Source organism: Sorex araneus, chromosome 3, assembly GCF_027595985.1.
Source record: "Sorex araneus isolate mSorAra2 chromosome 3, mSorAra2.pri, whole genome shotgun sequence".
In the NCBI taxonomy this organism is placed as follows: Eukaryota; Metazoa; Chordata; class Mammalia; order Eulipotyphla; family Soricidae; genus Sorex; species Sorex araneus.
In genome coordinates this window covers 225,846,543-225,871,852 of record NC_073304.1, presented here as the reverse complement: position 1 = coordinate 225,871,852, position 25,310 = coordinate 225,846,543, and the positions used below count along the sequence as shown (strand labels likewise).

The 25,310-nt window shown below is 44.6% G+C and overlaps 1 protein-coding gene across 1 annotated transcript; it reads left to right on the top strand.

The window, feature by feature from the left end:
• Positions 1–443: 443 nt before the first annotated feature.
• On the top strand, positions 444–18,939 carry CCDC47 (coiled-coil domain containing 47). The gene is made up of 13 exons (XM_004617995.3): positions 444–653; positions 6,461–6,730; positions 7,289–7,396; positions 7,715–7,889; positions 9,700–9,821; positions 10,126–10,191; positions 10,675–10,776; positions 10,933–11,043; positions 13,318–13,403; positions 14,598–14,656; positions 15,221–15,330; positions 15,789–15,956; positions 18,138–18,939. Exons 2-13 carry the CDS (start codon positions 6,467–6,469, stop codon positions 18,216–18,218), a joined length of 1,452 nt encoding a protein of 483 aa, XP_004618052.1. The 5' UTR covers positions 444–653; positions 6,461–6,466; the 3' UTR covers positions 18,219–18,939.
• Positions 18,940–25,310: the final 6,371 nt, after the last annotated feature.

Here is a 25,310-nt window from a genome sequence, read left to right as displayed (position 1 = left end):
GGATTTATCGGTCCCTTATCTCTGGCCCTTCGCACACAGGACTAGGGTAGAGGCTTTCCTTGCACGCGGCCAACCCCGGGTTCGATGCTCCGAGCATCGATCGGCAGGAAATGGTTCCTGAGTGCAGAGCCAGGAAGTGACCCCTGAGCATCCCCGGGTGTGCCGCCCTCCCCCCCCAAAAAAAAAACCCCAAACAAAAACAAACCGGCCTACGGTAAGGGCACCGCATGCCTCTGACCACGTGGTACCACAGAGCATGGTCACCTTTAGCTTCCGGAGCACCAATTCTGTGGCATGACAACGTGACTGAACCCTAGCGGAGAGGCCTGGGACCGGCCCCGGGAAGCCGTTCTGGCCCAGGGGTCGGAATTATGTAATTTTCCCATCAGCCCCTCCGGGCGGGCCTCGGCGGGGCGGGGGCGGGGGAAGAGGCGGGCCCGGGGGCGGCGTGCGCAGGCGCAGACGGGCCGCATGCATTCGACGTAACGGAAGGCGGCGGCCGTGCGGGAGGCGCGGCGTGACCGTGCGCTACCGGCTCGGCTAGTGCCCAGGAGGCGGGCGGCGCTGTGAAGCGGCGGCGACCGTGCGGGTGGTGGCCGGGCCGAGAGACAGTCGCCGTCGAGCCGGCGGCCGCAGGACAGGCTCCGGGACAGGTATGGAGCGCGCCGCGCCTCGGCTGGCGGCCAGGCCGAGCGGTCACTAGTTGCGTGGCCTAACTAACCCAGGCCACTCAAAAGTTCAGCCTTTGGAGGCGGGGTGGGGGCGACCTGCATTGGTTTCCGAGCCTTCTCCCTTTAGCCGACTGAAAAAGAAAATGTTTCAAACCAACTTTCAGTGCCTGGTTTCTTTGGGGGAGGTCGAGATGGTTTTTTTTTTTTTTAACGGTCTTCAGGCGTCTCATCGCGGAGCTGTATGAGCAACTTTCCGCAAGGGCAGAGTTCCAGCAACTTGGCGTGTGCCGCGGGGTGGGTGGGGGGCAGACGTGCAGAGGAATCGCCTCGGTCCCGATTCCCAAAGTCCGTCACGGAGTGACAGCTTCTGGGGCCGCTCGCACGAGACAGGCTCGATCCACCGTGCACGCGGAGACGCGAGAATGCCGAGCTCCGGGCCTGGCCCTCGCCAGCAAGGGCTCACCGAAAATAGCAACGAGGAATGGTTCCACCAACGTATTATTCCTCTTTACTTTTAAAGATCTGACTCAAACCCTGGGAGACTGCTGGGTGAGCTCAAAGAATAGCCCCAGACCCGCCTTGTTGGTGTTTGTTGGTCTCGCCGGGTGTCGCCCGCGGAGTTGGGCATTTGACAGGTGAAGTGACAGGTGCTGTAGAGGAACCTTCAGGGGGAAGGGGAAGGAAGGCACAGATGGCTTGGCTGATTTTTTTTGGTGTTTTAATAACTTCATCCCTGTTACTTACAGGGCTGAGTTTTCTTGGAAATGCTTTTCTGGGGTGAACATTCCAAGTGCGAGTTCAGTTTGGAATGATCAGACCTTTGACCTGCTTTCACTCGGGTAGATCCTGGCCAGTGTTACCCATGATTTGCCGCTTTTTGAAAAATTGGGGGAAGTTGGGAGGGGATGAGACAAGTGTTACGGAGCTTGCCTCCCGTGCAGCCAACCCAGGTTGGATCCCAGCGCCACATATGGTCCCCCCGAGCTCTGCTAGGAGTGAACCTTGAGCACAGAACCAGCAGTTAGCCCTGAGCACCGGGTGTGGCACAAAAACCAAAAAAAGAAAAACTTAAGATTCCTTGGGGGAGAGGGGGCAGAGGAGGGTCACACCTAGAGGTACTCAGAGCTCATGCCTGGCACTGTGCTTAGAGAACACTCCAGGTCAGCTTTCTGAAAAGAGAAAAGTGAAAACAGCAACAAAATAAGTGTTCATGAGGCACAAAGTAAGGAAGTAATGGAAACTAATATTCATTTAGTGCCTTCTGTGTGTTGGCACAGACTCCAGAATACCAATTGCACTGTGCAGCCTTGAACATGGGAATGGCATTCCTTTTTATTTTTTTCCTTGTACATGGGAAACAGACTTTTAAAAAAATGGAGGGAGGGTGGTTTATGCCACACCCATTGGTGCTTGGGGCTTACTCCTGGTAGTGGTCTGTGTATAATGCCGTATCCCAGGTTGAACCAGGTCAGCTTCATACAAGGCAAAAAGCCTTATGTCCAGTATTTTCTCTCCAATCTCTTTTAAAAATTTGTTTGATTTTGGGCCACTTGGGAACACTTGGGAGGAACAGGGTGGTGGTGGGGGGGGGGAAGAGGGGCTTGGGAAGTTGGCACTCCTGCTCAGAGGACCAGCTGTGGTCCTGGGGATCAGTCCTGGCTTCCTGCTTGCAAAGAATGTTCTCTAGCCCCCTGAACTTTCCCAAAACAGGGACTTTTAAGTGTTAGCCCAAGATCATATGGCTGGCAAATGGTAAAACTGGGATTATTCAAATAGTTGGACCTCACCGGAACATATGTGTTTCCTTTTGACTCTAGTGAAAGATTACTAAAGAAGCTAGGGATCTCTGGAAACACATCACATACCTGTGGCCGGTGTTGGGAAGGCAGCTATTTTCCCCTATAAAATGTCCCCAGTACTAATCTCCAAGAACAAAGATTGAACTGGGGCCATGGATAAGGTGGTTTGGTCCCCTGAGATCCCACATGAGACCCCACAGCTCCACCAGGAGATCCCCTGGTGCTGTGTCCCACCACTGGGTGTGGTCTCCGCAACCAACAAAAAAGAGGAATTGTTAGGTCCATGATCATAGCATTTCCCAAAATGGATTTCAGGCACCCGAGCGATAGTGCAGTGGGTAGCGCACTTACCTTGCATGCAGCCAACCTGGGTTTGAGCTCCAGCATCCTATATGTTAGCCAGAACCCAAAGAAAGGAGAATTTCTTTGTCTTCCATATTTTCATATCATTTAGCAGATATTGAGTCATAGATCTGATTTCCTTTTATTTGTCAGTTCAGCCACTTTCGAATCTAGAATGTCTACTGTTCTTGGGGCTGGAGCGATAGCACAGCGGGTAGGGCGTTTGCCTTGCACGCGGCCGACCCAGTTCAAATCCCAGCATCCCATATGGTCCCCTGAGCACCGCCAGGAGTAATTCCTGAGTGCAGAGCCAGGAGTAACACCTGTGCATCGCCAGGTGTGACCCAAAAAGCAAGTAGAATGTCTACTGTTCTTTTAAGATGCTATGAAATGTGTTTATACTCCAAGCACGCCCGGCGTGATCCCTGAGTGCAGAACCCTGAGCACTGAGGGGTGTGGCCTAAAAACCCAAAGAATAATGTGGATTTCAAAACTGATGAACTTTACAAAAGGTCCTGAGAATACTTCTCAAGCATTCACCGGTTGCATGATATTGGGCAATAGCAGCCTTTGATATTGCATGGATTGCTGCCACAATGTACAGTGCTATAAATATGAGGTAAATACTCAATTACCTAAGAGCACCTTGAGAGAGTACTTCATTTTGTCACCTGCTCTTGCAGTTAGTACTTCAGTCCCCTGTTTCTGGCTCTCATGTTTACCATTTCCCGGTTGTTGCCAATAATGATTTCCTAGGGGCTGGAGCGATAGCACAGCAGGTAGGGCGTTTGCCTTGCACATGGCCAACCCGGGTTCGATTCCCAGCATCCCATATGGTCCCCCGAGTACCGCTGGGAGTAATTCCTGAGTGCATGAGCCAGGAGTAACCCCTCTGCATCTCCGGGTGTGACCCCCGAAAAGCAAAATAATAATAATAATAATAACAACAATAATAATAAAAAATGATTTCCTAATTTCTATTTGTATATCTTTGGCCTATTTCTTACATGTTCTACAGAACTCCCAAGTCAGGTATTTTTCTCTCTTAGAAATATGATTTGATTTTGGGGCTGGAGCGATAGCACAGCAGGAAGGGCATTTGCCTTGCACAGCGGTCAACCCTGGTTCGATTCCCAGCATCCCATATGGTCCCCCAAGCACCGCCAGGAGTAATGTAATTCCTGAGAGCAGAGTCAAGAGTAAGCCCTGAGCATCACTGGGTGTGACTCAAAAAGCCAAAAATATATATATATATATGATTTGACTTTTCCATTGTAACCTGTCTCTTCTGAGAGAAGGATGGAAACCGTTTCTTTCATCTCAGAAGTTTCCCATGGCAGTAGTTAAGGTGCTTGCTTTGCATGTGGCCAACTTCAGTTCCATCCCTGGCAGTAGGGATGGTCTCACACACTGCCAGAAGTGATCCCTAGGCACAGAGCCCAAAGTAGGCCTGAGCACCACCCCTGAGTGTGGCCTATTAAGCCCACCCCTTCTGCCCTTGAAAGAGTGCTTTTTCAGGCCCCCACTTAGAGCCACTCCTCAAACTGTAGTACCTCTTTTGGAATGCAGACTGTTTTTACTTTATTTTCTAAGTAATTTTATTTTATTGTAGCATCAAATGAGGAAAATTAGAAAAATATAAAGAAAAGGACAAATGCTTATAATCCTACCACATTAAAAACTATAAACCTAAAAGAGAAAAAGAAGTGAAATTTATCAGTTACGTGGGGGGGAGGGGTGGGATGTATACGGGTTTTTTTTTTTAATTGGTGGTGGAATATGGGCACTGGTGAAGGGACGGGTGTTTGAGCATTGTATAACTGAGACATAAGCCTGAGAACTTTGTAACTTTCCACATGGTGATTCAATAAAATAAATTTAAAAAATATATATAAACCTAGGTCTGACTTTTGAAAAAAATGTTTAGTAACTTATTCTTCTGGAGACTAAACTTAGCCATGCTGGGGGGTGGTCCCAGGTCCAATCCATCTGTGCCTGGGATCTATCATGGTGCTAGGGGCTCATGTGTTTTGGGGATCTGACTAAAGCTATCTACCCAAACCCATAACAGTATTTTATTTTAGGCCACACCTAGTGGTGGTGCTCAGAACTTGCTTTTGTGCACTGAGGGCTCATGTCTGTCAGTGCTCAGGAGACCATATGGAGTACCAAGGATTGAACCCGGGTCAGCCATATGCAAGGCAAGCACCCTACCCACTGTCCTGGTCACAGCTAGCATAGGGCTTAAAGGCCTGGGCTTTGCATGCAGCTGGCCCAGTTCTATCCCCCCGGTACCAAGCATTGCTGTATGTTCCCCTGAGCATCCCTTGGAGTGAGCTTGAGCACAGAGCCAGTAAAAACCGCACACCAGTATTCTGACTGTTAGCCAGAATCCATAGAATTTCTTTGTTTTCCATGTTTTTATATCATTTGGCAGATTTTGTGTCATAGATCTGATTTCCTTTTATTTATCATTTCAGCCACTTTAGAATGCTTACTGTTCTTTTCAGATGCTAGTATTTAATTCCATCATGCAAATCAGAAATGGTTTGTGAGCAAATAATTAACCTTTGGGGGCTGGAGAGAAGTAGAGGGGCTTTTGCCTTGCACTCAGCTGACATGGATTCTGTCTCTGGCACTACATATAACCATGTGCCCGAGCACTGCCAGAAGTGATTCCTGAGCACAGAACCAGGAATAAGCACTGAGCACTGCTGCATGTGGCCCAGAAATCAAAAGAGAAGAAAAATTAATATAAAATCGCACCCACTGTCTTAGATTTGAGGAGTGGCTCCTGGGATTCTCAGATCCCTGTGTCGTTTGGTCATTTATATTGCTTTAAATTGCTGTGCCTCCTTTTCCTTATCTGCAAAGTGGGGTGTTAATAATACTTATTTCCTCAAAGAATTGTCAGGAGAATTAAATAAGTTGCTTTTCGTAAAATCACCTGGACTATTTTGCCTAGTGCTTGGTCTTTGAACATTTGCTTGTGTGGGAGGATCTTGCTCATACCTGAGGGTGCATCAGTTATTTTTGTTACCACTAACGAAATAGTTGCATCTCTTTAGGGTGGGGCAGACCACTCCTAGCAGTGCTGGGGGACCTTGCAGTGATAGAAATCAGACCCTGGACTTCAGCCCATTGAGCAATCTCTATTGGCCCTATTCGTGCATTTCTCATTTTCTGTATGAAGCTTTTTTTTTTTCCTTTTTGGGTCACACCTGGCGATGCACAGGGGTTACTCCTGGCTTTGCACTCAGGAATTACCCCTGGTGGTGCTCAGGGGACCATATGGGATGCTGGGAATCGAATCCGGGTTGGCCACGTGCAAGGCAAATGCCCTACCCGCTGTGCCATCGCTCCAGCCCCTATGAAGCTTTTTAAAGATATGCAAAATGCTTGCTGAATGATCATTGTAAGTGGAAAGAGGATTTGTAAAAAACCAACCTAAAGAAATTAAATGGTTTGTCCAAGATTTTATGTACGGAATTTTGATGAGAACTCCAGCTTTTTCATACTTTCTTCTTTGTTCTTTATATAATGCTGTTTTCATTGAATAAGAGAAACAAAAAAAAAAAAAGAAGAGACTTGTAGATTTAATTAGTTTAAGTAGAATAGCAATCCATTTTTTTCTTCTCCTATTTTTAGGGTACAATGAAAGCCTTCCATGCTTTCTGTGTTGTGCTTTTGGTGTTGGCAAGGATCTCTGAAGCCAAGTTCGATGATTTCGAGGATGAGGATGACATAGTAGAGTATGATGATAATGACTTTGCTGAATTTGAGGATGTCACGGAAGATTCTGTCACTGAATCTCCTCAGAGGGTAATTACCACTGAAGATGATGAAGATGAGACCACTGTGGAGTTAGAAGGGCAGGATGAAAGCCAAGAAGGGGATTTTGAGGATGCAGATATCCAGGTAAGTTTCTTTTTCAATTTATAGGGAAACTGGAAGAATGGGAAATTTTTGTTTGTTTGTTTGGGGCCATACCTGGCAGTGTTCAGGACATACTCCTGGCTCTGCACTCAGAAGTCGCTCCTGACCAGGCTCTGGGGACCATCTGGGGTGCTGAAGCTTGAACCCAGGCAGCTATGTGCAAGGCAAGTGCCGTACCCACTGTACTATTACTCCGGCCCAAGATGGGAAATTCTCTAACTAGCACTTTTCACTGACATTGAAAGACCCAGGCCTAAGGAAACCTTTACTCTAGAGTCTTCATTTTCATTTAGTAGATGAAACTTTTCTCAGTGTTCTGTGTTATATTCCGATCTGTTACATTGATGGGAGAATGGGTTTTATTTTTCACATCTGTGAAAGTCTGACTGGGGAGAGGGGTAGAGAAGAGGTGCGTTAGTGTGGGTGTGTTCTATACTAAGTGCTCACATATATTGTTTTCCCCCAACAAATGCTGCCTGCAAAAATGAGACAATTGCTGGAAACATTGTGGGGGAAACAGGTTGTGCCTTATTTTTATAGGAGGGAGATACCGAGAGTGAGCCATACGATGATGAAGAGTTTGAAGGTTATGAAGACAAACCAGACACTTCTTCTAGCAAAAATAAAGACCCAATCACAATTGTTGATGTAGGTATACAGAATTCTGTTTTTTTTTCTTTCTAGTCCCAGTTTATTTATCAGTGTATGAAGGGGCTAGGCCTAACATTGGATTTATTTAAAGATCTTTCCAGCTTTTTACCTCACTTGATCATCCTAGGATATTTTCTTAAAATAATCTTACAAAGTGACTTAGAAAACCAAAGTGGTTGTGTTTTTGACCTCAAAGAATAAGAGTGTTCAATATGTCTCTTATCTGTTATACCTACAGTATCTATTTCTGTTTATGGATCTTCTTATTGTTCATTCACCTTAGCCAGTATTAACTGACATGATCATTTCTTTTAGGTGCCTGCACACCTCCAAAACAGCTGGGAAAGTTATTATTTGGAAATTTTGATGGTGACCGGACTGCTTGCCTACATCATGAATTATATCATCGGGAAGAATAAAAACAGTCGCCTCGCTCAGGCCTGGTTTAACACACACAGAGAGCTTTTGGAGAGCAACTTTACCTTAGTAGGTAAGTTAGGCTAAGTCTAGCGCAACTGCCTGCCTGAAAAAAGTTGGGTTAAAACTGTTTATTATGGGGCTGGAGCAATAGCACAGCGGGTAGGGCGTTTGCCTTGCACGCGTTCGACCCGGGTTCAATTCCCAGCACCCCATATGGTCCCCTGAGCACCGCCAGGAGTGATTCCTGAGTGCAGAGCCAGGAGTAACCTCTGTGCATTGCCAGGTGTGACCCAAAAAGCAAAAAGCAAAAAAAAAAACCTTTATTATTATTCTTAGTGTAAGCACTTGACCGCTCTGTGGACTGCTGAAAAGGGTGCTTTTTCTTTCAAATATCCCATTTCTGTAGGCCTTCTGTAACAGCATTATTTTTTGGTTATAGTTTATAGTTCTCGCTGTATATTTTTAATGGAGACAATAAAGAGTTTTAAAAGGAACAATGCTCATCTGATTTAATACCTGTCCTAGGAAATTCAACTAACATTGAAATTCCTCATCTTTTATTATTCACAGCAGCTACTAAGTAGCTATTGATTAGACTTTGATAATGTTGTCAAAACAAGTTGATTTTAAAGTCTCAACTGAATTCAAAGACTTTTAGTATTCAGTTTTTAGTTCATTCTTTAGAATAAACTCATTTGGCTTCTATTTGCTGGGTACTTTGTTTCAGATCCACAGAGGACCTCCCATGGTTTGAGGGGTGGGGTAGAGCTGAACTCCCTACATTCCTCCCACTTTGGTTTAGTACTTTGTTTCTTATCTGTGTGCACGGGGACAGAAAAGGGAGTGCTTTGGACCATACCCCAGGCTGCTCAGAAGCTGCTCCTGGGTCTGTGCTCAGGAATGTCCCCTGGCTATGCTTATGGTCCCAGGCATTCAAAGTGGGGTTGGCTACGTGCAGGGTGTCTTAACCCCTACATTATATCTCCTGCTCCTCCTTTGTTTTCTTTCATGTCGGTTCTCACAAATTCCATATAATGCTAGGGACTTGGAAAACACTGTTTCTTCTAGTAATTTGGTCATACCCTACTGTGCTCAGGGCTTACTCCTGGCTCTGTACTTGGGGATCCTCCTCACTCCTGCCAGAGCTCAGGGCGACCATATGTGGTGCCCAGGATGGAACCAAGTTTGCAGTTCCTTACTGTTTATACTGTCTAGCTGGCCAGCATACGCTGCTTCTTTTTTGTTTGTTTGTTTGTTTGTTTTTTGCTTTTTGGATCACACCCGGCGATGCACAGGGGTTACTCCTGTCTCTGCACTCAGGAATTACCCCTGGAGGTGCTCAGGGGACCATATGGGATGCTGGGAATCGAACCCCGGTCAGCCACGTGCAAGGCAAACGCCCTACCCACTGTGCTATTGCTCCAGCCCCAACATATGCTGTTTCTTATTGTCTGTAACAGCATTATTTTTTGGTTATAGTTTCTGTTTCTCTCTCTCTCTCATATATAATATATATACATATATATGTGTGTGTGTGTATATATATTCATACCTGGCAATGCACAGGGGTTATTCCTGGCTCTACACTCAGGAATTACTCCTGATGGTGCTTGGGGGACCATATGGGATGCTGGGGATCGAACCCAGGTCGGCCATATTCATGGCAAACACCCTACCTGCTGTACTCCATCCCCTCTTTATATTTTTAATGGAGACAGTAAAAAGTTATAAAAGGAATGATGCTCCTCTGATTTAATACCTGTCCAAAGAAATTCTACTAAATAACAAAGTAATGCTACAGGAAATTATGCTTATTTGAGGGTCAGTGTGGTGATGAGGCCCCTAACCTTTTTAGTGACACGTGCTCTTTAATCTCCTAGGGGATGATGGAACGAACAAAGAAGCCACGAGCACAGGGAAGCTGAACCAGGAGAATGAGCATATCTATAACCTCTGGTGTTCTGGTCGGGTGTGCTGTGAAGGGATGCTTATCCAGCTGAGGGTAAGGAGGAATTGCAGCTCCTCGGTTTTCCCACCGCTGAGTCCAAATCCTCTGAGTTCCTGGTCTCAATCCTACATCAGGTTTGATGTGGGACAAGGTGTGGGCTGAGCCTGCAGCTCAGCGGGAGAGGGAGAGTGTGTTCACAGGGGCGAGGCTCTGGGGTCAAGCCCTGGCATGGAAAAAAGGATGGTAAAAACCTTATCTCTCTGTCAATCAGCAAGCAGAAGATATATTGAATAGAATATTTATTCACTCTTCCAAGATCTTTCGTTGTCAGTAAAAATTTCCACTGTGTTTATTTCAGTTCCTCAAGAGACAGGACTTACTGAATGTCCTGGCCAGGATGATGAGGCCAGTTAGTGACCAAGTGGTATGTATCCTTTCTGTTTCCTCTGTACAGATAGAATTTGTAGTTTCTTAGAACTTACCTCAAATCTCGCTTGGACTTGAATTTGGAGTCACTTGTGCCTTGCACCACCACCACTCCGCCTCCAAATAAAGTGGACCTTTTCCTAATTGTTCAAACCATCTTCCATTCAGTGTACGACTGAGGGGGTGTTGGAAGGGGACATGTGTTTTCATTTCTTTGGTTTGGGGCCACACGTGGCTGTGCTCAGTCAGGGCTTACCCCTGACTCTCGGCTCAGAGATCACTCCTGGCAGTGCTCAGGGTCAACAGATGAGGGACCTTCTGCCCTGTAACACAGTATATTCCTGGGAGTGATCGTCCACTATATTCGGAGTCACACCTTCAGGGGGAGGGTGGTTAGAACAGAAGGTTGAAGTCTTGGAAGCCACCGTAGATACCTGCTTATATAGAACCTAATAGGTGAGATTTTGTTGTTGTTTTTAAGCAAATAAAAGTAACCATGAATGATGAAGACATGGATACCTATGTGTTTGCTGTCGGTACACGAAAAGCTTTGGTCCGACTACAGAAAGAGATGCAGGATCTGGTATGTTGTTCTAACTTATCTACAAACCATCTACTACATATTCAACTTCAATCACTTTGGAATAGGTCCATGCATATGTTTCCGGGTGTGGGGGCAGAAAGTGTTTGAGCATTAAAAAAGGCTAAATCTCACTTTCCATTTACCTTTTTTCTCTAGAGCGAGTTTTGTAGTGACAAACCGAAGTCTGGAGCCAAGTATGGACTGCCAGACTCCTTGGCCATCCTGTCAGAGATGGGAGAAGTGACAGAGGGAATGATGGACACTAAGGTAAAGCCACAGATGACTTGTAATTACAGACTTTGGTGTTTATAAGACACTCTCCCTGAAAATCACACTATTTCATTTTATGACATTGCACTTGTTAGGAATTCCTGTCCCACACAGCATTCAAAATATCATCTTAAGCAATAGATTAACTCGTCAAGAAGACAGTTGGATTAGTCAAGTTCTCTCACAATCAAGAGCAGTTTGTTCCCAAGATTTCAGGGTTTGGGGGAAAAGAATATAATTTTAATCCTTACCACGTGTGCCACCCAACCTTGTTTTTTTGTTTGTTTATGTGTTTTTTGCAATGTTGGGGCTCAAATTCAGGTCTCCAGATTTGAAGGGTAGGCACTCTGTGGCTGAGCCAATCTTCGGGCTGTGATTTAGTCCTTTTTTTTTGAGCGCTAATGGAGGAGAAAAGGAATGCATTAAAAGCCCCCCCCCATTATTTTTTGCCATTCATTATGGAATGGTAACAACATATATAGCATAGTAAAGATGACTGTGAGTGCAGAGTGATGGGTTTATGAAAAATCCCCTTTCTGGGCCAGAAGATAGTACATTGGGTAGGGTGCCTGCCTTGCATGTGGCCGAGCAGATTCAATCAATCTCCAGCACCCTATATGGTCTTCAAGCCTGCCATGAGTGATCTTTGAGCACAGAACCAGGAGTCAGCCCTGAGCACCACAAGGTGTGACCCCAAAAAACAATTCAAAAATGAATTATAAAGAATCCCCTTTGGGACTGAAGCCATAGCACAGCCAGTAGAGCATTTGCCTTGCACGTGGCCAACCCAGGTTCTATTCCCAGCATTCTATGTGGTCCCCTGAGCACTGCCAGGAGTTAATTCCTGAGTGCATGAGCCAGGAGTAATCCCTGTGCATCGCTGGGTGTAAGCCAAAAAAAAATCCCCTTTGTGGGCTGGAGTGATAGACAGCAGATAGGGTGCTTACCTTGCACATGGCCGACCAGGTTCAATCCCCAGCATCCCATACAGTCCCCTGAGCACTGTCAGGAGTAATTCCTGAGTGCAGAGCCAGGAGTTGCCCCTGAGTATCGCTGGGAATGGCCCAAGAACTAAAACAGAAAATCCCCTTTGTGCTTTCATTTCTATTTGAACATTAATTTGAAACCTGTTTTCACCTGCTCAATCAGAAATTTAATCAGATGCCAGGGATGTAGCTCAGTGGCAGAGTACTTGCCATGCGTGCATAGGTTGGATCTTATCCCCAAAACTGCTGAAAAAGAAAAATAGTGTGGGGAAGGGCAAAAAAATTAAAGGCAATCGTTGATGTGACTTAAGAAAAATACTAGTTTCATTGTATAATGGCTTTGGTTGTTTTCCAAGGACATTGTGCAAAAATAAGGACATCTGAAGGGTGATATCATTTGACTTTTTGTTTTTGGGTCATCCCTTGTGGGGCTATGGGGCTGCTCCTAGAGCTTCCTTTCCTGGGTCGTTCCTGGCAGTGTTCGGACGCGTGCTAGAGCTTGAACCCAGACCTCCTGCATGTCACGCCAGTCTCTGAGCTCCTTCCCCAGCTCTCAAAGGGTGAATTTTGTTTTTCTTTTTCAAGAGCAGGATTGAGTAGAGTGGAGGGTGGCAGGGAAAGGAGCAGAGCAGAGACACTCAGAAAGTGCAGGGCTCCCAGTTGTCAATCCAGAAGACCACAGTAGGCGTGAAGCCACTGCCATCTGGGATGAGTGGCTCTTCAGACACCCGTCTTAAACTGACCAGCAGTAGATTGGTAAGCCCCACTTCCTAGAGATGCGGATCTCAGGTGGTAGAGAACTTGGCTCGGCCTGACACAGAGCCTCCGTCACATGCTCCTTGACTCAGCCTTCGGTATGGATTGGTGGGCATAATGATTTGTCCCATGTGGCCCCTGGCCACTGTGACCATGGCTTTTCATAGGCACCCTTCACACTTGTTTCCTGGGGACAGCATGAGAGCAGTTAGGCATGTCCACTGAAAAGACGGTCCCAAGGTCCCTTACGGCAGCCTTCACAAACACGAGGCTGCCATTTGTAGCCGTTGCACATCGGACCCAGAGAGGTAGAGGACGCACAGTTGGCTTAATTGGGAAATGCATTGGGCCAGAGACAGAACCAGCAAGGATTAAGGTGCTTGCTTTGCATACAGCTAACCATCACCACTGGGCCAGGAGTACCCCCTCCCCAGGCACCATGGGGTGTGACCCAGTCCCCCAACACACCCCAACAAAAGGCAAAGGCATCAAGTCCCACTTAAAAATAATCTTCTCTTCTTTGTTTCAGATGGTTCACTTCCTAACACACTACGCTGACAGGATTGAATCCGTTCACTTTTCAGACCAGTTCTCTGGTCCAAAAATTATGCAAGAGTACGTATGAGATAAAGTAATGAAATTCATTTTCTTCACTGGCTTTTTGTGTTGAGATGCCCATGTGACGTTTTTGCGGTTTCCTTGCCGGGCCGAGTGAGGGAAGTTGATGATAGGCATGCAACTTGCCCCTTGCTTGCTTTATTGCATGTGAGAACGGTGGGCTTGGAGACAAATAGACCTTTCCAGTTTGCCTGTGTCATGGCTTCCACTCAATGTTCTCTCAGTGACAGGGATGACACTGACTAGCTGGTGCTGAGAAAATGCTTTTAATTTTTTTCTTTTTTTCAGTTGATGGTATCTAATGTTTGAATTCTGTTGGATTTCAAATTAAGTGTTTTTTTTAATCCATGGATCTTTGTAACTTTCTGAGAATATGCCCTCCATGCCCGTGGAATGTTTGCCTTCATGATACTATGGCTCTAGTATACATATTAAGTGCTTGAAACTGTTGTTTGCCTTTACACCCCTCTTCAGGAAAACATGCTTGGTTAAGTTTTTCCTTTAGTGTTGAACTGGTTCTGATCAAAGCTTTTAGTTACAGGTAAACTCTCATAAGCAGCAGCAGAGTTGTAAAAGCCAATCTGTATTTTAATTATGTGTCATAATGATTCAAGTCCTTCTGCCTTTCATTAGTCTGGATAGGCCTTGCAAGGGGGTAGGGGGCTGGGGGAGGGGGGAGAAGTATCACATTGTAGCATTCCTTGAGTCTTAGGAGGAAAATAGGGGCTAATTATTTCAGAAAAGTTATCTTTGGTGATAATAGGGACTAAATTATGCTACAGTAGATTCTTTCTAAATTTGAACTAGGCTCAAAGATTCTTCTTTATAGAAGATAGAAGTAGGAAACTAAACTTAAAGATCCATCAGAATAAGCAGTAACACTTTTCAGAATATGGGCCTTATGCTTAAACATAGGCTCGTTTCTGGCTCCCAGGTGAGATGGAATATGTCCTCTCTGGAGCGAACCACTCTGGAAGTTCAGATAGAGGATTAAGATCCCTTGGTGATGCACCTGTTAGATGAGTGAACCAGATGGCCTTTGAGGTCCCCTCAGGCCCTGAGATTATATTTGAAGTGGAGAGGATAAGCCAAAAATTATTACTTGCGAGTATCTAAGTGAATTGAGCTACTTACGTGCCTGGAAAACATCTTTCCCATATTCTTTCTAATTAGACTTTTCTTTCATGACAGGGAAGGCCAGCCTTTAAAGCTACCTGAAACTAAGAGAACACTACTGTTTACATTTAATGGTAATTGTTTGAGTCCTGTGTGGGTTACCCATTTTCTGTGAGATGGTCTTTTGGGGTTTGTTTGTTTGTTTGAGGTGGTCTCCCCAAAAGTGCTAGGAGCCATCCAGCAATGCTCAGGAGGCCCTGCTCTGCCGAGGATCAGGCCCGGGCCCGGCCCATGCTGGCCCTGCTCTTTCGTCCTCTACTCATTCCCCCCGGCCCCATTTCTGGGAAATATATCCTTTTTTATTTTTGTTTTTCGGCCACACCCAGTAGTGCTCAGGGAAGAGATCCCTTTGTTTGTTTGTTTGTTAGTTTTTGGGGTGAGGCAAACTTGGAGGTGCTCAGGGCGTAGCTGTGCTCAGGGATCATTCCTGGTGGGGCTCAGGGGACCTAAGTGGTAACGGACCCAATCTGGGTCACCATGTGCACAGCAAGCCCCTTGCTTGCTCTCTCCAGCCCTAGATTTCCTGCTACATTTTAATGGCCTAAGAAACTTGAAAAGAGATTGTAGTAATACTACTGCTAAAATAGAGATTCGGTGATGCAGGAGTAACTCATTGGGAAAATTACTTTGTTTTCCAGTTCCTGGCTCAGGAAACACTTACCCAAAGGATATGGAGGCTTTGCTACCCCTGATGAACATGGTGATCTATTCTATTGATAAAGCCAAAAAGTTCCGACTCAACAGAGAAGTAAGACCTGCAACCTTGACTACAAGTTGTCACCTACTGTTGTTTGTGGGTGGGGGTGTCAGCTATCTGTGAATTCAGTTGACTGGTTGACTCTAAAATGTTAAATAGAGGCCAAGATGTTGCTCAGAGTTAGAGCACATGCCTTATATGTGGGTTTAATGTTCTGCATAGCCCCAAAGAAAAGAAAATGCTTAGGGGCTGGAGTGATAGCACAGCAGGTAGAGTGTTTGCTTTGCACACGGCAGACCCGGGTTTGATTTCCAGCATCCCATATGGTCCCCCGAGCATCGCCAGGAGTAATTCCTGAGTGCACAGCCAGGAGTAACCCCTGTGCACCGCCAGGTGTGACCCAAAAAGAAAAAAAAAAAAAAGAAAATGCTTAGAGAATAGTTTTATGAACAATATTGAGTGGGATAGCATTTTTTTAAAAAACAAAATGCTTTATTTCTTGGGGAAAGGGCAAGCAGAAGGCTGACAAGAACCGTGCCCGAGTAGAAGAGAACTTCCTGAAGCTGACACATGTGCAAAGGCAGGAAGCTGCACAGTCCCGGCGAGAGGAAAAGAAAAGGGCAGAGAAGGAGCGAATCATGAATGAGGAAGATCCTGAGAAACAGCGCAGGCTGGAGGTAAGAGACACTTTTCTTTCTTTTTTTTTTTCTCCCTCTTTTTTGGGTCACACCCAGCATTGCACAGGGGTTACTCCTGGCCCTGCACTCAGAAATCACTCCTGGCAGTGCTCAGGGGACCATATGGGATGCTGGGAATCGAACCTGGGTTGGCCTCGTGCAAGGCAAATGCCCTACCCGCTGTTTTATCACCCCAGCCCCGAGAGACACTTTTCTTATTGTTGGGGTAAAATTCAGGCAAGGAAGCCCATTAGTGCAGTAGATGTTAAGTTAATGCTCTGCAGGCATATTCATAAGCTAAAAGTTTGGCCTTTTCTCAGCCCTTGAGCCCGAGACTATTAGTTGTGAAGACTGAAGAGGCGCCCTTCCAGTTAGACTGGAGAATGGAATCAGTTACCTTGTTCTCCCAACACAATCCCATTTTGAAGGTTTTACTGTCTTTTTTTTTTTTTTAACCAAACACTGAGGCGGAAAGGAATTCGAAATTTTATCTTTGTTTGAGTTTTAGGGCACAGCTGTCTGTAGGGGCTGTTCTCAGCTCTGTGCTCAGGTGTTACTTCAAGAATGCTTGAAGGACTGTGTGGTACTGATGATCAGATCGAGGCCTCCCACATACCAGCCTGTCTCTGTCTGTCTGCCCCGCTCTCTCTCTTTCTCTCTCTCTCTCTCTCTACCCCCCTCTTTCCTCTCTACCACCCCCTTTTCCCCTCCCTCCCTATTTCAGTTTTGAGAATTGTTCACTTCTCTCTAGGGTTTGAAACCACAGTAGTTTAGAGTGGGTGGAGGCAGCCGCTTCCGGGATTCTCAGCTGGGCAGCAGGCAGTTTATTGCAAGGGCCTGAGGATGCGCTGCTGCCTGGGCCCTGCAGTGCCAGGGATTACCTAAGCTACCTTGGTGGTACTCGGTGGCCTTCGGGGCCTCCAGTGCTGTAACTGGTGATGCTCATCAGGGGTGAGGGCGCCAGGACGGCACACCCATGTGATGCCAGGAGGCAACTGAAATAAGTTTTCTTAAGATGTGACCATTAATGACCAACAGTAAATCCTACTTTAATTTGTCCTCTAAGATTTCTCTCAGAAAAGCTATCATATCCGGGCTGGAGCAATAGCACAGCGGGTAGGGCGTTTGCCTTGCACGCAGCCAACCCAGATTCAATTCCCAGCATCCCATATGGTCCCCCGAGCACCACCAGGAGTAATTCCTGAGTGCTTGAGCCAAAGGTAAGTAACCCTTGTGCATCGCCGGGTATGACCCAAAAAGCCAAGTAAATAAATAAATATTTTTTTTAAAAAGAAAAGTTATCATATCTATTAGTGTTTGTTACTAATGAATTTTAAACATCTTTCTCTTCTATAATCTAATTCCTAAATAAATGTCTTTGGTAATAAGAGAATTATCAGCTAATATCCTGACTTAATGAGAAATTTGATGTTGTTGGATTTTTTTTTTTTTTTGCTTTTTTTTTTTATGTCACACCTGGCGATGCACAGGGATTACTCCTGGCTCTGCACTCAGGAATTACTCCTGGCGGTGCTCAGGGGACCATATGGGATGCTGGGAATAGAACTCGGGTCTGCCGAGTGCAAGGCAAACGCCCTACCCGCTGTGCTATCACTTCAGCCCCTCGGTTATTTTTTTCTTTAAAAAAAACTAAAATAAAAAAAAAATAAATAAATAAAAAATAAAAAAAAAACTAAAATAGAATTTCTGGCTGAAAGATAGCACAGAAGGTAGGGCACTTGCCTTGCATGCAGCTGACCTGGTTGGATCCTCAGCACTCCATATGGTCCCTGGAACACTGCCAGAAGTGAGTTTTGAATGCAGAGCAAGGAGTAACTCTTGAGCATCACCGGGTGTGGCCCAAGACAAAAATTACTGAGCTGTTTCCTCCTGGGTGCAGTAAGGGGGAAAAAAAAACAGAATAACAAAGTATTTAATATAGTATTTAATTCCTTTGTAACTTGAGATTTTCATTACATTTGCTTCATTTTAAGTTACTTTTTATTCACTAACAGATATTAACAATTATTTTTGTAACTGTCCTCTGGAGTGTTATTTATGGTACAGCAGTACCTTAAATACCATTTACCATAGTTTTTTTTTTTTAATTATATTGATTATATTCTAGTTAGATTTTTTTAAATATGTGCTTAGAACTGATTTTGGATTCTTTCTCTCTAGGAAGCTGCCTTGAGACGTGAACAAAAGAAATTGGAGAAGAAGCAAATGAAGATGAAACAAATCAAAGTGAAAGCCATGTGAAGATCATCCCAGACAGCTGAGTTCTATAATCTCTGAATTGACAGGAAACATAAAAAGTTCGAGTCCATTTCTCTTCCTAAAGTTCAGACACTCCTGGTGATTGAGATACTTGTATTTCATCATCTGTTATTCAGCTTTTGGTTTGGAGTAGCATAAAATTTATAGGTAGTGATGGAAGGACTATTTCAGTAATTTTCTTCCAGATAATCAAATTATTTTGATTATTTTATAAGAGGAATTATATATGAAATCTGTGTAATTTTAAAATATTTTTAAAGTTATAACATGAATCATCTGTGCTTTTAGTGCTTTGATGTTTGAAGAAATATTATGAAATTTATAGATAAAGATTGTTACTTTTTATTTAAACTAGGCAGTTGAAATGGCTGTGGAGACAGACCTCTAAACCACAATTCCACCAGTAACTATTGGAATTGCACAATAAATATTACTTGGTGTTTTCTTTTTTGTCTACATTAAACTTGTTTTTAAAAAAGAAAGTAAAATTTAGAACACTATATGTGGTATTGAAATTTCAGGGATTTAAGACAGTGTAGTTTAATATGTTTTGTAGATGGGAGATGCTGATGACAGTGTTATAGAATATCTATAGGCTTTAGGATACTATGTGTATGTGGAAAATTCTAGGGGTAGGTGGTATATGCAAACACAGTTTTCTCTTTACCTGATACCACAAGCTATTAAATGCTGTAGTTTTTAAGTGGTTGTACATTTTTTCTTGAGTAACAAATGCATGAAAAATTCACTACTTCCCCGGGTCAGGGCAGTGGTCCGTGGAGTCAGCAATGTTTCCCTTGGTTGCTGCGGCCTATTGATGTTTGTGGAAAAGCTCTGTCGTCTCTGTGATGGCTGTGTCCCTTTGCTTCTCCTGCTTTTGTGTCTTCCACAGTTGAGGCTGGGTGTACTCTTTCAAAGAAATAGCCATGAACATGCATAAATAGACTTTTTTAAAATGAGCTTCCCCAGAGTACGAGAGTTCTCCTTGCCTCCCTCAGGAGGAAGCAGCTCTCATGGGAGAGGCCCATCTATCTGCTCAAGCATTTAGCTTGCTCAGATCTCTGCATTTTATAAATGCTTCCTACTAAGAAAGCATTTTTTAAGTCAGTGCTCGTACCAGGTAATTTTTGCTGGGAATGGGAAGGAGCTGGGTTTTTTTTGGGGGGGGTGGGGGGGCGGGTATTTTTGTTGACGCTTTATGTGCAGGTGTGTTTCGAGGCAATAACAAGTTGCTGTGAAAACAGCCCGTGCTGCTGCCTTTGTAACTGCATGGAATTTTTCACACGGATTTTTCTCTAGGTTAATGCAGAAATGTGTAAGCTGGAAAATGCAAATACAATATTTTTTTAACAGTTCATAAAATTAAGTTATTAAAATAACAAAAGTAAAATTTAATTACTTTAATGCTATATAATTCTAGAATTAGCTTTGTTTTACAAATCTTTAAAATACATTTTAGAGATCAAAGTTGATATGCCTAGCTCTCTTTTGATTATTAAAAGCTTTCTTAAAATCCCACACATTTGGACCATGGCAGCTAATTTTGTAATTTAAGCATTCATATGAACTACCTATGGACATATATATTAAATTAATTGACAAAAGTCTCAAGAGTGCCGCCTTTACTTTTCTGGGGTTGTTCTGTAGATATTCATTCTACTCTATAAAAATTAGCACTGAGGGGCCGGAGCAAATAGTACAGCGGGTAGGGCGTTTGCCTTGCATGCAGCCGACCTGGGTTCGATCCCCGGTGTCCCATATGGTCCTCCAAGAACCAGAAGTAATTCCTGAGTGCAGAGCCAGGAGTAACCTCTGAGCATAGATGGGTGTAACCCAAAAAGAAAAAAAAATTAGCACTGAAATGCTTTCCTTTCCATAGAGTTGGCCTTGAATATATTTTCTTAGTTGTTTACCTGTTACCATTTCTAGAGTGGTCTGTATTTTCAAAGGTTTAATATTATGAATGGGTTCTCCCCAAAGATACCCTATTTGAGTTAGTACCATTATCATTCCATGAAGAAGAGAAGAATGTTTTTGACACATTGGACAAGTGCTAAGCTCTCCATTCTTGTCTGTATTGCTTGGGTCCTCAGAGGTACTGAAACCAGTGCTGCATTAGAAAATTTTACTTTGAGTGTCAGCAAAACAACACCAGTTACTAAAATCCTTTGGCTTTGGGCATGTCACTAACCTCTTGTATTCTCTCTTCTGTTCCTCCTTATGCAAAGTACATATAGTAATTATTTTCATTTCCCTTCAGACCTCACAAAGTAGGTCAATGCCATGAGATCAACATAAAATTGTAAACCAAAGCACTTCAAAAATGTAAATGCTGGGGCTGGAGCAATAGCACAGTGGGTAGGGCCTTTGCCTCGCATGAGGCTGACCTAGGTTCGATTCCCAGCATCCCATATGGTCCCCTGAGCACTGCCAGGGGTAATTCCTGAGTGCAGAGCCAGGAGTGACCCCTGTGCATTGCCGGGTGTGACCCAAAAAGCAAAAAAAAAAAAAAAAGAAAGAAAGAAAGTAAATGCTTACAAAGCAAGCATCATATATTGTCAGTCCCTAGCACCAGATATGGTCCCCTGAACTCTGCCAGGAGTGATCCCTGAGTACCACCTGGTGTGGCTGTTTTAAAAAAAAAAGGGGGGGATTTATACCTTTTAGAGTGACTTCCTTTACGTAATGCTAAAATAGAATAGCCAAAAAAACCTCTTCTCAGTTTCTGAAATTGATGATAAACAGATTTATTTGCATATGGAAGAAAATATAAATTCTTAGCGCCATTGGGAAACATTGAAGAATCCACATCGTGGTTATCATGAAGCCTAGGCCAGATTAGCAGTTACCTAGAGATAACCCCGAACTGCACTTTCTGTTTATAACCACTCTTAAAACCTCAATTGAAAAACCCAGATTCTTTGGGCCAGAGAGATAGTCCAAGGGTTCAAGTACTTATTTTGCATATGGACAAACCCTGGTTTTATTCTTATCACCTTATGGTTCCCTAAGCAGGAGTAACCCCAGTGTGGCCTGAAAAAAGAAAACAATAAAAGATTATCTAGATTGGTGAGACCTTGATATCTGTCATGCCCTGAAAGCTAGAGCCAACTCTGTAGGCTTTTTTAGAGAAGATGACTATTTTCCCATCATGTTCTCTTTTTTTGTTTGTTTGTTTGTTTGCACAAATTTAATCCCTTTATCTCTGCTCCAATTGGAAAGCAATCCATATTTAGAAGAAAACTGAGTTTTGACTGGTGTATGACTGGTGTTCCGCCCAGTTGTTTAGTGATAATCCTCTAAGGTGCTTTCTGCATCTGAAATCCTCAGTTAGGAACTAACGAAGATTAGGAAAGACAGAAAACAAAGGATTGTTTTTATTTGTTGTTTTCACAGGTTTGTCTTTCTCCCTCTTATTCACACTCCCTCTTGTTCTAGTATCATCTTTTCATTGTGGGCCTGTGGAGGGACCTTTCAGGCAATGCTCAGAATACCCAGGGTCATCTCCTAGCAATACATGGCCAGTTGACTTGTTCAGTGCACTGACGTAAAGATGTTGTGCCACTTGCCCCTTGGTGTCTTGCTTGGGATTACCTGGGCCATCCCACCAACCCAGTGGTGACCAAAGGCCTTCAGGGCAGCACCTGGCAATATTCTGGGGGAACATGTCATGCTGGGGATCAAACTGGGGTCAGCTGCATGCAAAGCATGTGCCCTAACCCCTGAACTCGGGTAGGGCATTTGCCTTGCACATGTCCAACTCGGGTTCGATTCCTCCGTCCCTCTCGGAGGGCCTGGCAAGCTACCAAGAGTATCCCGCCAGCATGGCAGAGCCTGGCAAGCTCCCCGTGGTGTATTCGATATGCCAAAAACAGTAACAAGTCTCACAATGGAGACGTTTCTGGTGCCTGCTCCAGCAAATCTATAAACAACGGGACAACAGTGCTACAATGCTACTCTATCTACTACCAAATACTAAGAGTCTACCCAACTGTACAGTGGTGAAGGGACTTCTGTTCATGTGTCTGATCGATATTAGATCTCGGTCAAATTCACTGCACTGTGGACTCAAGCACTGAAGCGTTGTTGAACACAGAGATAGGAGTAGCTTGAGAGCACCAATGGCTATGAACACACACAGAGGAATATCGCTTACACATATAATACTTGCCCACTCATCACCAATCCGGAGCCCCTTTCTGGGCTTGCATGGAAGGTAAACAATCACAGGGCTCAGAGAGATGGTCCAGCGGGGATGCAGCTGACCCAGGCTCCATCCTTAGCACCCCAGAGGGCTCCCAAGCCCAGTCTGGAGTGTTCCCTGAGCACAGAGTCAGGAATAAGTCCCCAGCACTACTGGACATGACCCATCAAATGAGTCAATACACACAAAACATTATGAATATCTGAATATTACCTCCTGTGGTTTCTGTGCGATAATTGCGGGGATGGGAGGTCAGTGGGGCAGGGCTGAGGCATGGCCCTTGCAGTTGTTGATAAAGGAAAGGAATTGTTGTGGATTATATTCTCCTAGTGCAAAAAAAAATCAAGTTGCGCATTATGCTCTCTCTAGAAAGAAAATTCCTCAGATTATTTTTAGCATCCTGCTCATCTTAAGCTATATTCATACAGCCACTTGCATTTGAGAAAGTTTAGTGCATAATGACTTCAGTTTAGAAATGTAAATATCCATTGATATTTCCATTGAGAAACCTCATCCCCATCCCTGTCCTGCCTTACTCCTGCTCTCGGGCTGTACTAGAGTCTTCCACCAGCCCCAGTAGATGAGTCTCTGAGTTCCTTATAAATTTTATATTGTTATAAGTGTGCTTCAGTGAATGGTCTTATATGTTATTTATTGTTTAGGCAAGTGTGGGGAAATTCCCAGAAATAGAAAATTAATTCCCAGGTGCCAGTTTTTTTGGATGGGTATTGTATCATTCTGAGCATCTGTCAGTTTCAGAGAACCACTAATTATGAGGGCAGTGATGGGGATTTTTGAAACCTTTGGAGACCGAAAAGGGAAGCTGAAGCACTGTTTCTTCAGTCTCAACACATATAAAGGACTTAGATTTCCATTCAAATTGTTACTTCCAAAAACAGCGTTGGATTAGGTGAGTAGTTGTGGGCGAAAGTTTTTAGCTAACAAAGATGTGTTAAAGGAGGGGCTGGAGTGATAGCACAGCGGGTAGGGCATTTGCCTTGCACGCGGCCGACCCAGGTTCAAATCCCAGCATCCCATATGGTCCCCTGAGCACCGCCAGGTGTGATTCCTGAGTGCATGAGCCAGGAGTGATCCCTGTGCATTGCTAGGTGTGACCCAAAAAGCAAAAAAAATAAAATAAAAGATATGTTAAAGGAGATCCCTTCTCATCTTTTTTTGTGGGGGTTTTATTGTTTTCTTGGTTCTTTTTTTTCCCGTTTGTTTTGATTTTGTATCCCGCCTGCAGGGGCAGAGCCTGGCAAGCTACCCATGGCATATTTGAGATGCTGAAAACAGTAAAGATAGGTCTCGTTCCCCTGACCCTGAAAGAGCCTCAAATCGTTGGGATAGATGAGTAAGGAGAGGCTGCTAAATTCTCAGGGCTGGGAGGAATAGTGACGTTACTGGTGCCCGATTGAGTAAATCGATGAACAATGGGATGACAGTGATACAGTATGACAGGTGAGGTCCTCCTAAGCAATGTCACCATTTTCAGTGATTCTTGGCCATCTGAGCTGGTGCTTCAATGCAAGGGTGTCTGTGGAGATGGTACTGCTTGAGTCCTGCAGTGTCCCCTGGTGGTGCTCAGGGGACCACATAGTATGGGGTTGGCCACATGCAAAACTTGTGCTTTAGTGCCTTGTGCTTTAATGTAGCATAAAAAAACTTTTCTAGGGGCCGGAGCGATAGCACAGCGGGTAGGGCGTTTGCCTTGCACGCGGCCGACCCGGGTTCGATCCCCGGCATCCCATATGGTCCCCCAAGCACCGCCAGGAGTAATTCCTGAGTGCAAAGCCAGGAGTAACGCCTGAGCATCGCTGGGTGTGACCCAAAAAGAAAAAAAAAAAAAAAACTTTTCTAAAAAGCGAAAATTGTATCTAATCCTATATTTGTTTTTGTTTGCATCTTATTTTGGTATAAACAATGCAATCCAGGGGCTGGAGAGACAGCACAGCGGGTAGGACGTTTGCCTTGCACGCGGCCGACCCAGGTTCATTCCCAGAATCCCATAAAGGTCCCCTGAGCACTGCTAGGCGTAATTCTTGAGTGCAGAGCCAGGAGTAACCCCTTTGCATTGCCAGGTGTGACCCAAAAAGCAAAAAAAAAGAAAAAAAAATGCAATCCAGAGCCTCATATGGCCCAAAAAGCATAAAGCATTTTTTTGGGAGGTTGCATAAGAGGCAGAGAGGGGTGGGGACCTACCTAACAGCTCACAGATTGCTCCCAGCAGTGCTTTGGGGACTATGCAGTGCTAGGAATCCAGCCTGGTGCTGCAGCATGAAAGCATGTGCTCTAGTCTTTGAGCGACATCCCTGTCCCTACTATCAATGTTTTCAATAGCTTTCTTCTTCATATTTTTCTTTCATGTAGCCAGCAAAGTTGGAATTCAAGCCATTTTTCTGCTTCCGGAAAGAACCCTAAGTCTGTAAATAGGCACCATAGTGTAATCCTGATACTTTAGGAAGTCTGTTTCTTCCTAAGGAAATTCCCTTTCAATAAGCAGGTGCTATCATCTATCCTAAAATGACTGTTCAAAGGATCATATTAAAATAAAAGTGCTTATGGGGCGGGGGGAGGGTTCAAAGGATCATGTTAAAATGTAAAGTTCTGGGGCTGAGTGATAGCACAGCGGGTAGGGCGTTTGCCTTGCACGCAGCGGACCCAGGTTCGGGACCCAGGTTCGATCCCCGGCATCCCATATGGTCCCCCAAGCACTGCCAGGAGCAATTCCTGAGTGCAAAGCCAGGAGTAACCCCCCTGAGCATCGCTGGGTGTGACCCAAAAAGAAAAAAAAATGTAAAGTGGTTATGTGGTGGGCAGACCCACCTAGCAGTGCTCAGACATCACTCCTGGAAGGGCTCAGGGTACCA

Excerpts from the sequence above, each read along its gene's own strand:
- CCDC47 (XM_004617995.3), top strand. The coding sequence starts at position 6,467 with ATGAAAGCCTTCCATGCTTTCTGTGTTGTGCTTTTGGTGTTGGCAAGG. Across the intron at positions 7,397-7,714 it reads ACCCAATCACAATTGTTGAT|GTGCCTGCACACCTCCAAAA; the intron begins GTAGGTATACAG and ends CATTTCTTTTAG. Across the intron at positions 7,890-9,699 it reads GAGCAACTTTACCTTAGTAG|GGGATGATGGAACGAACAAA; the intron begins GTAAGTTAGGCT and ends TTAATCTCCTAG.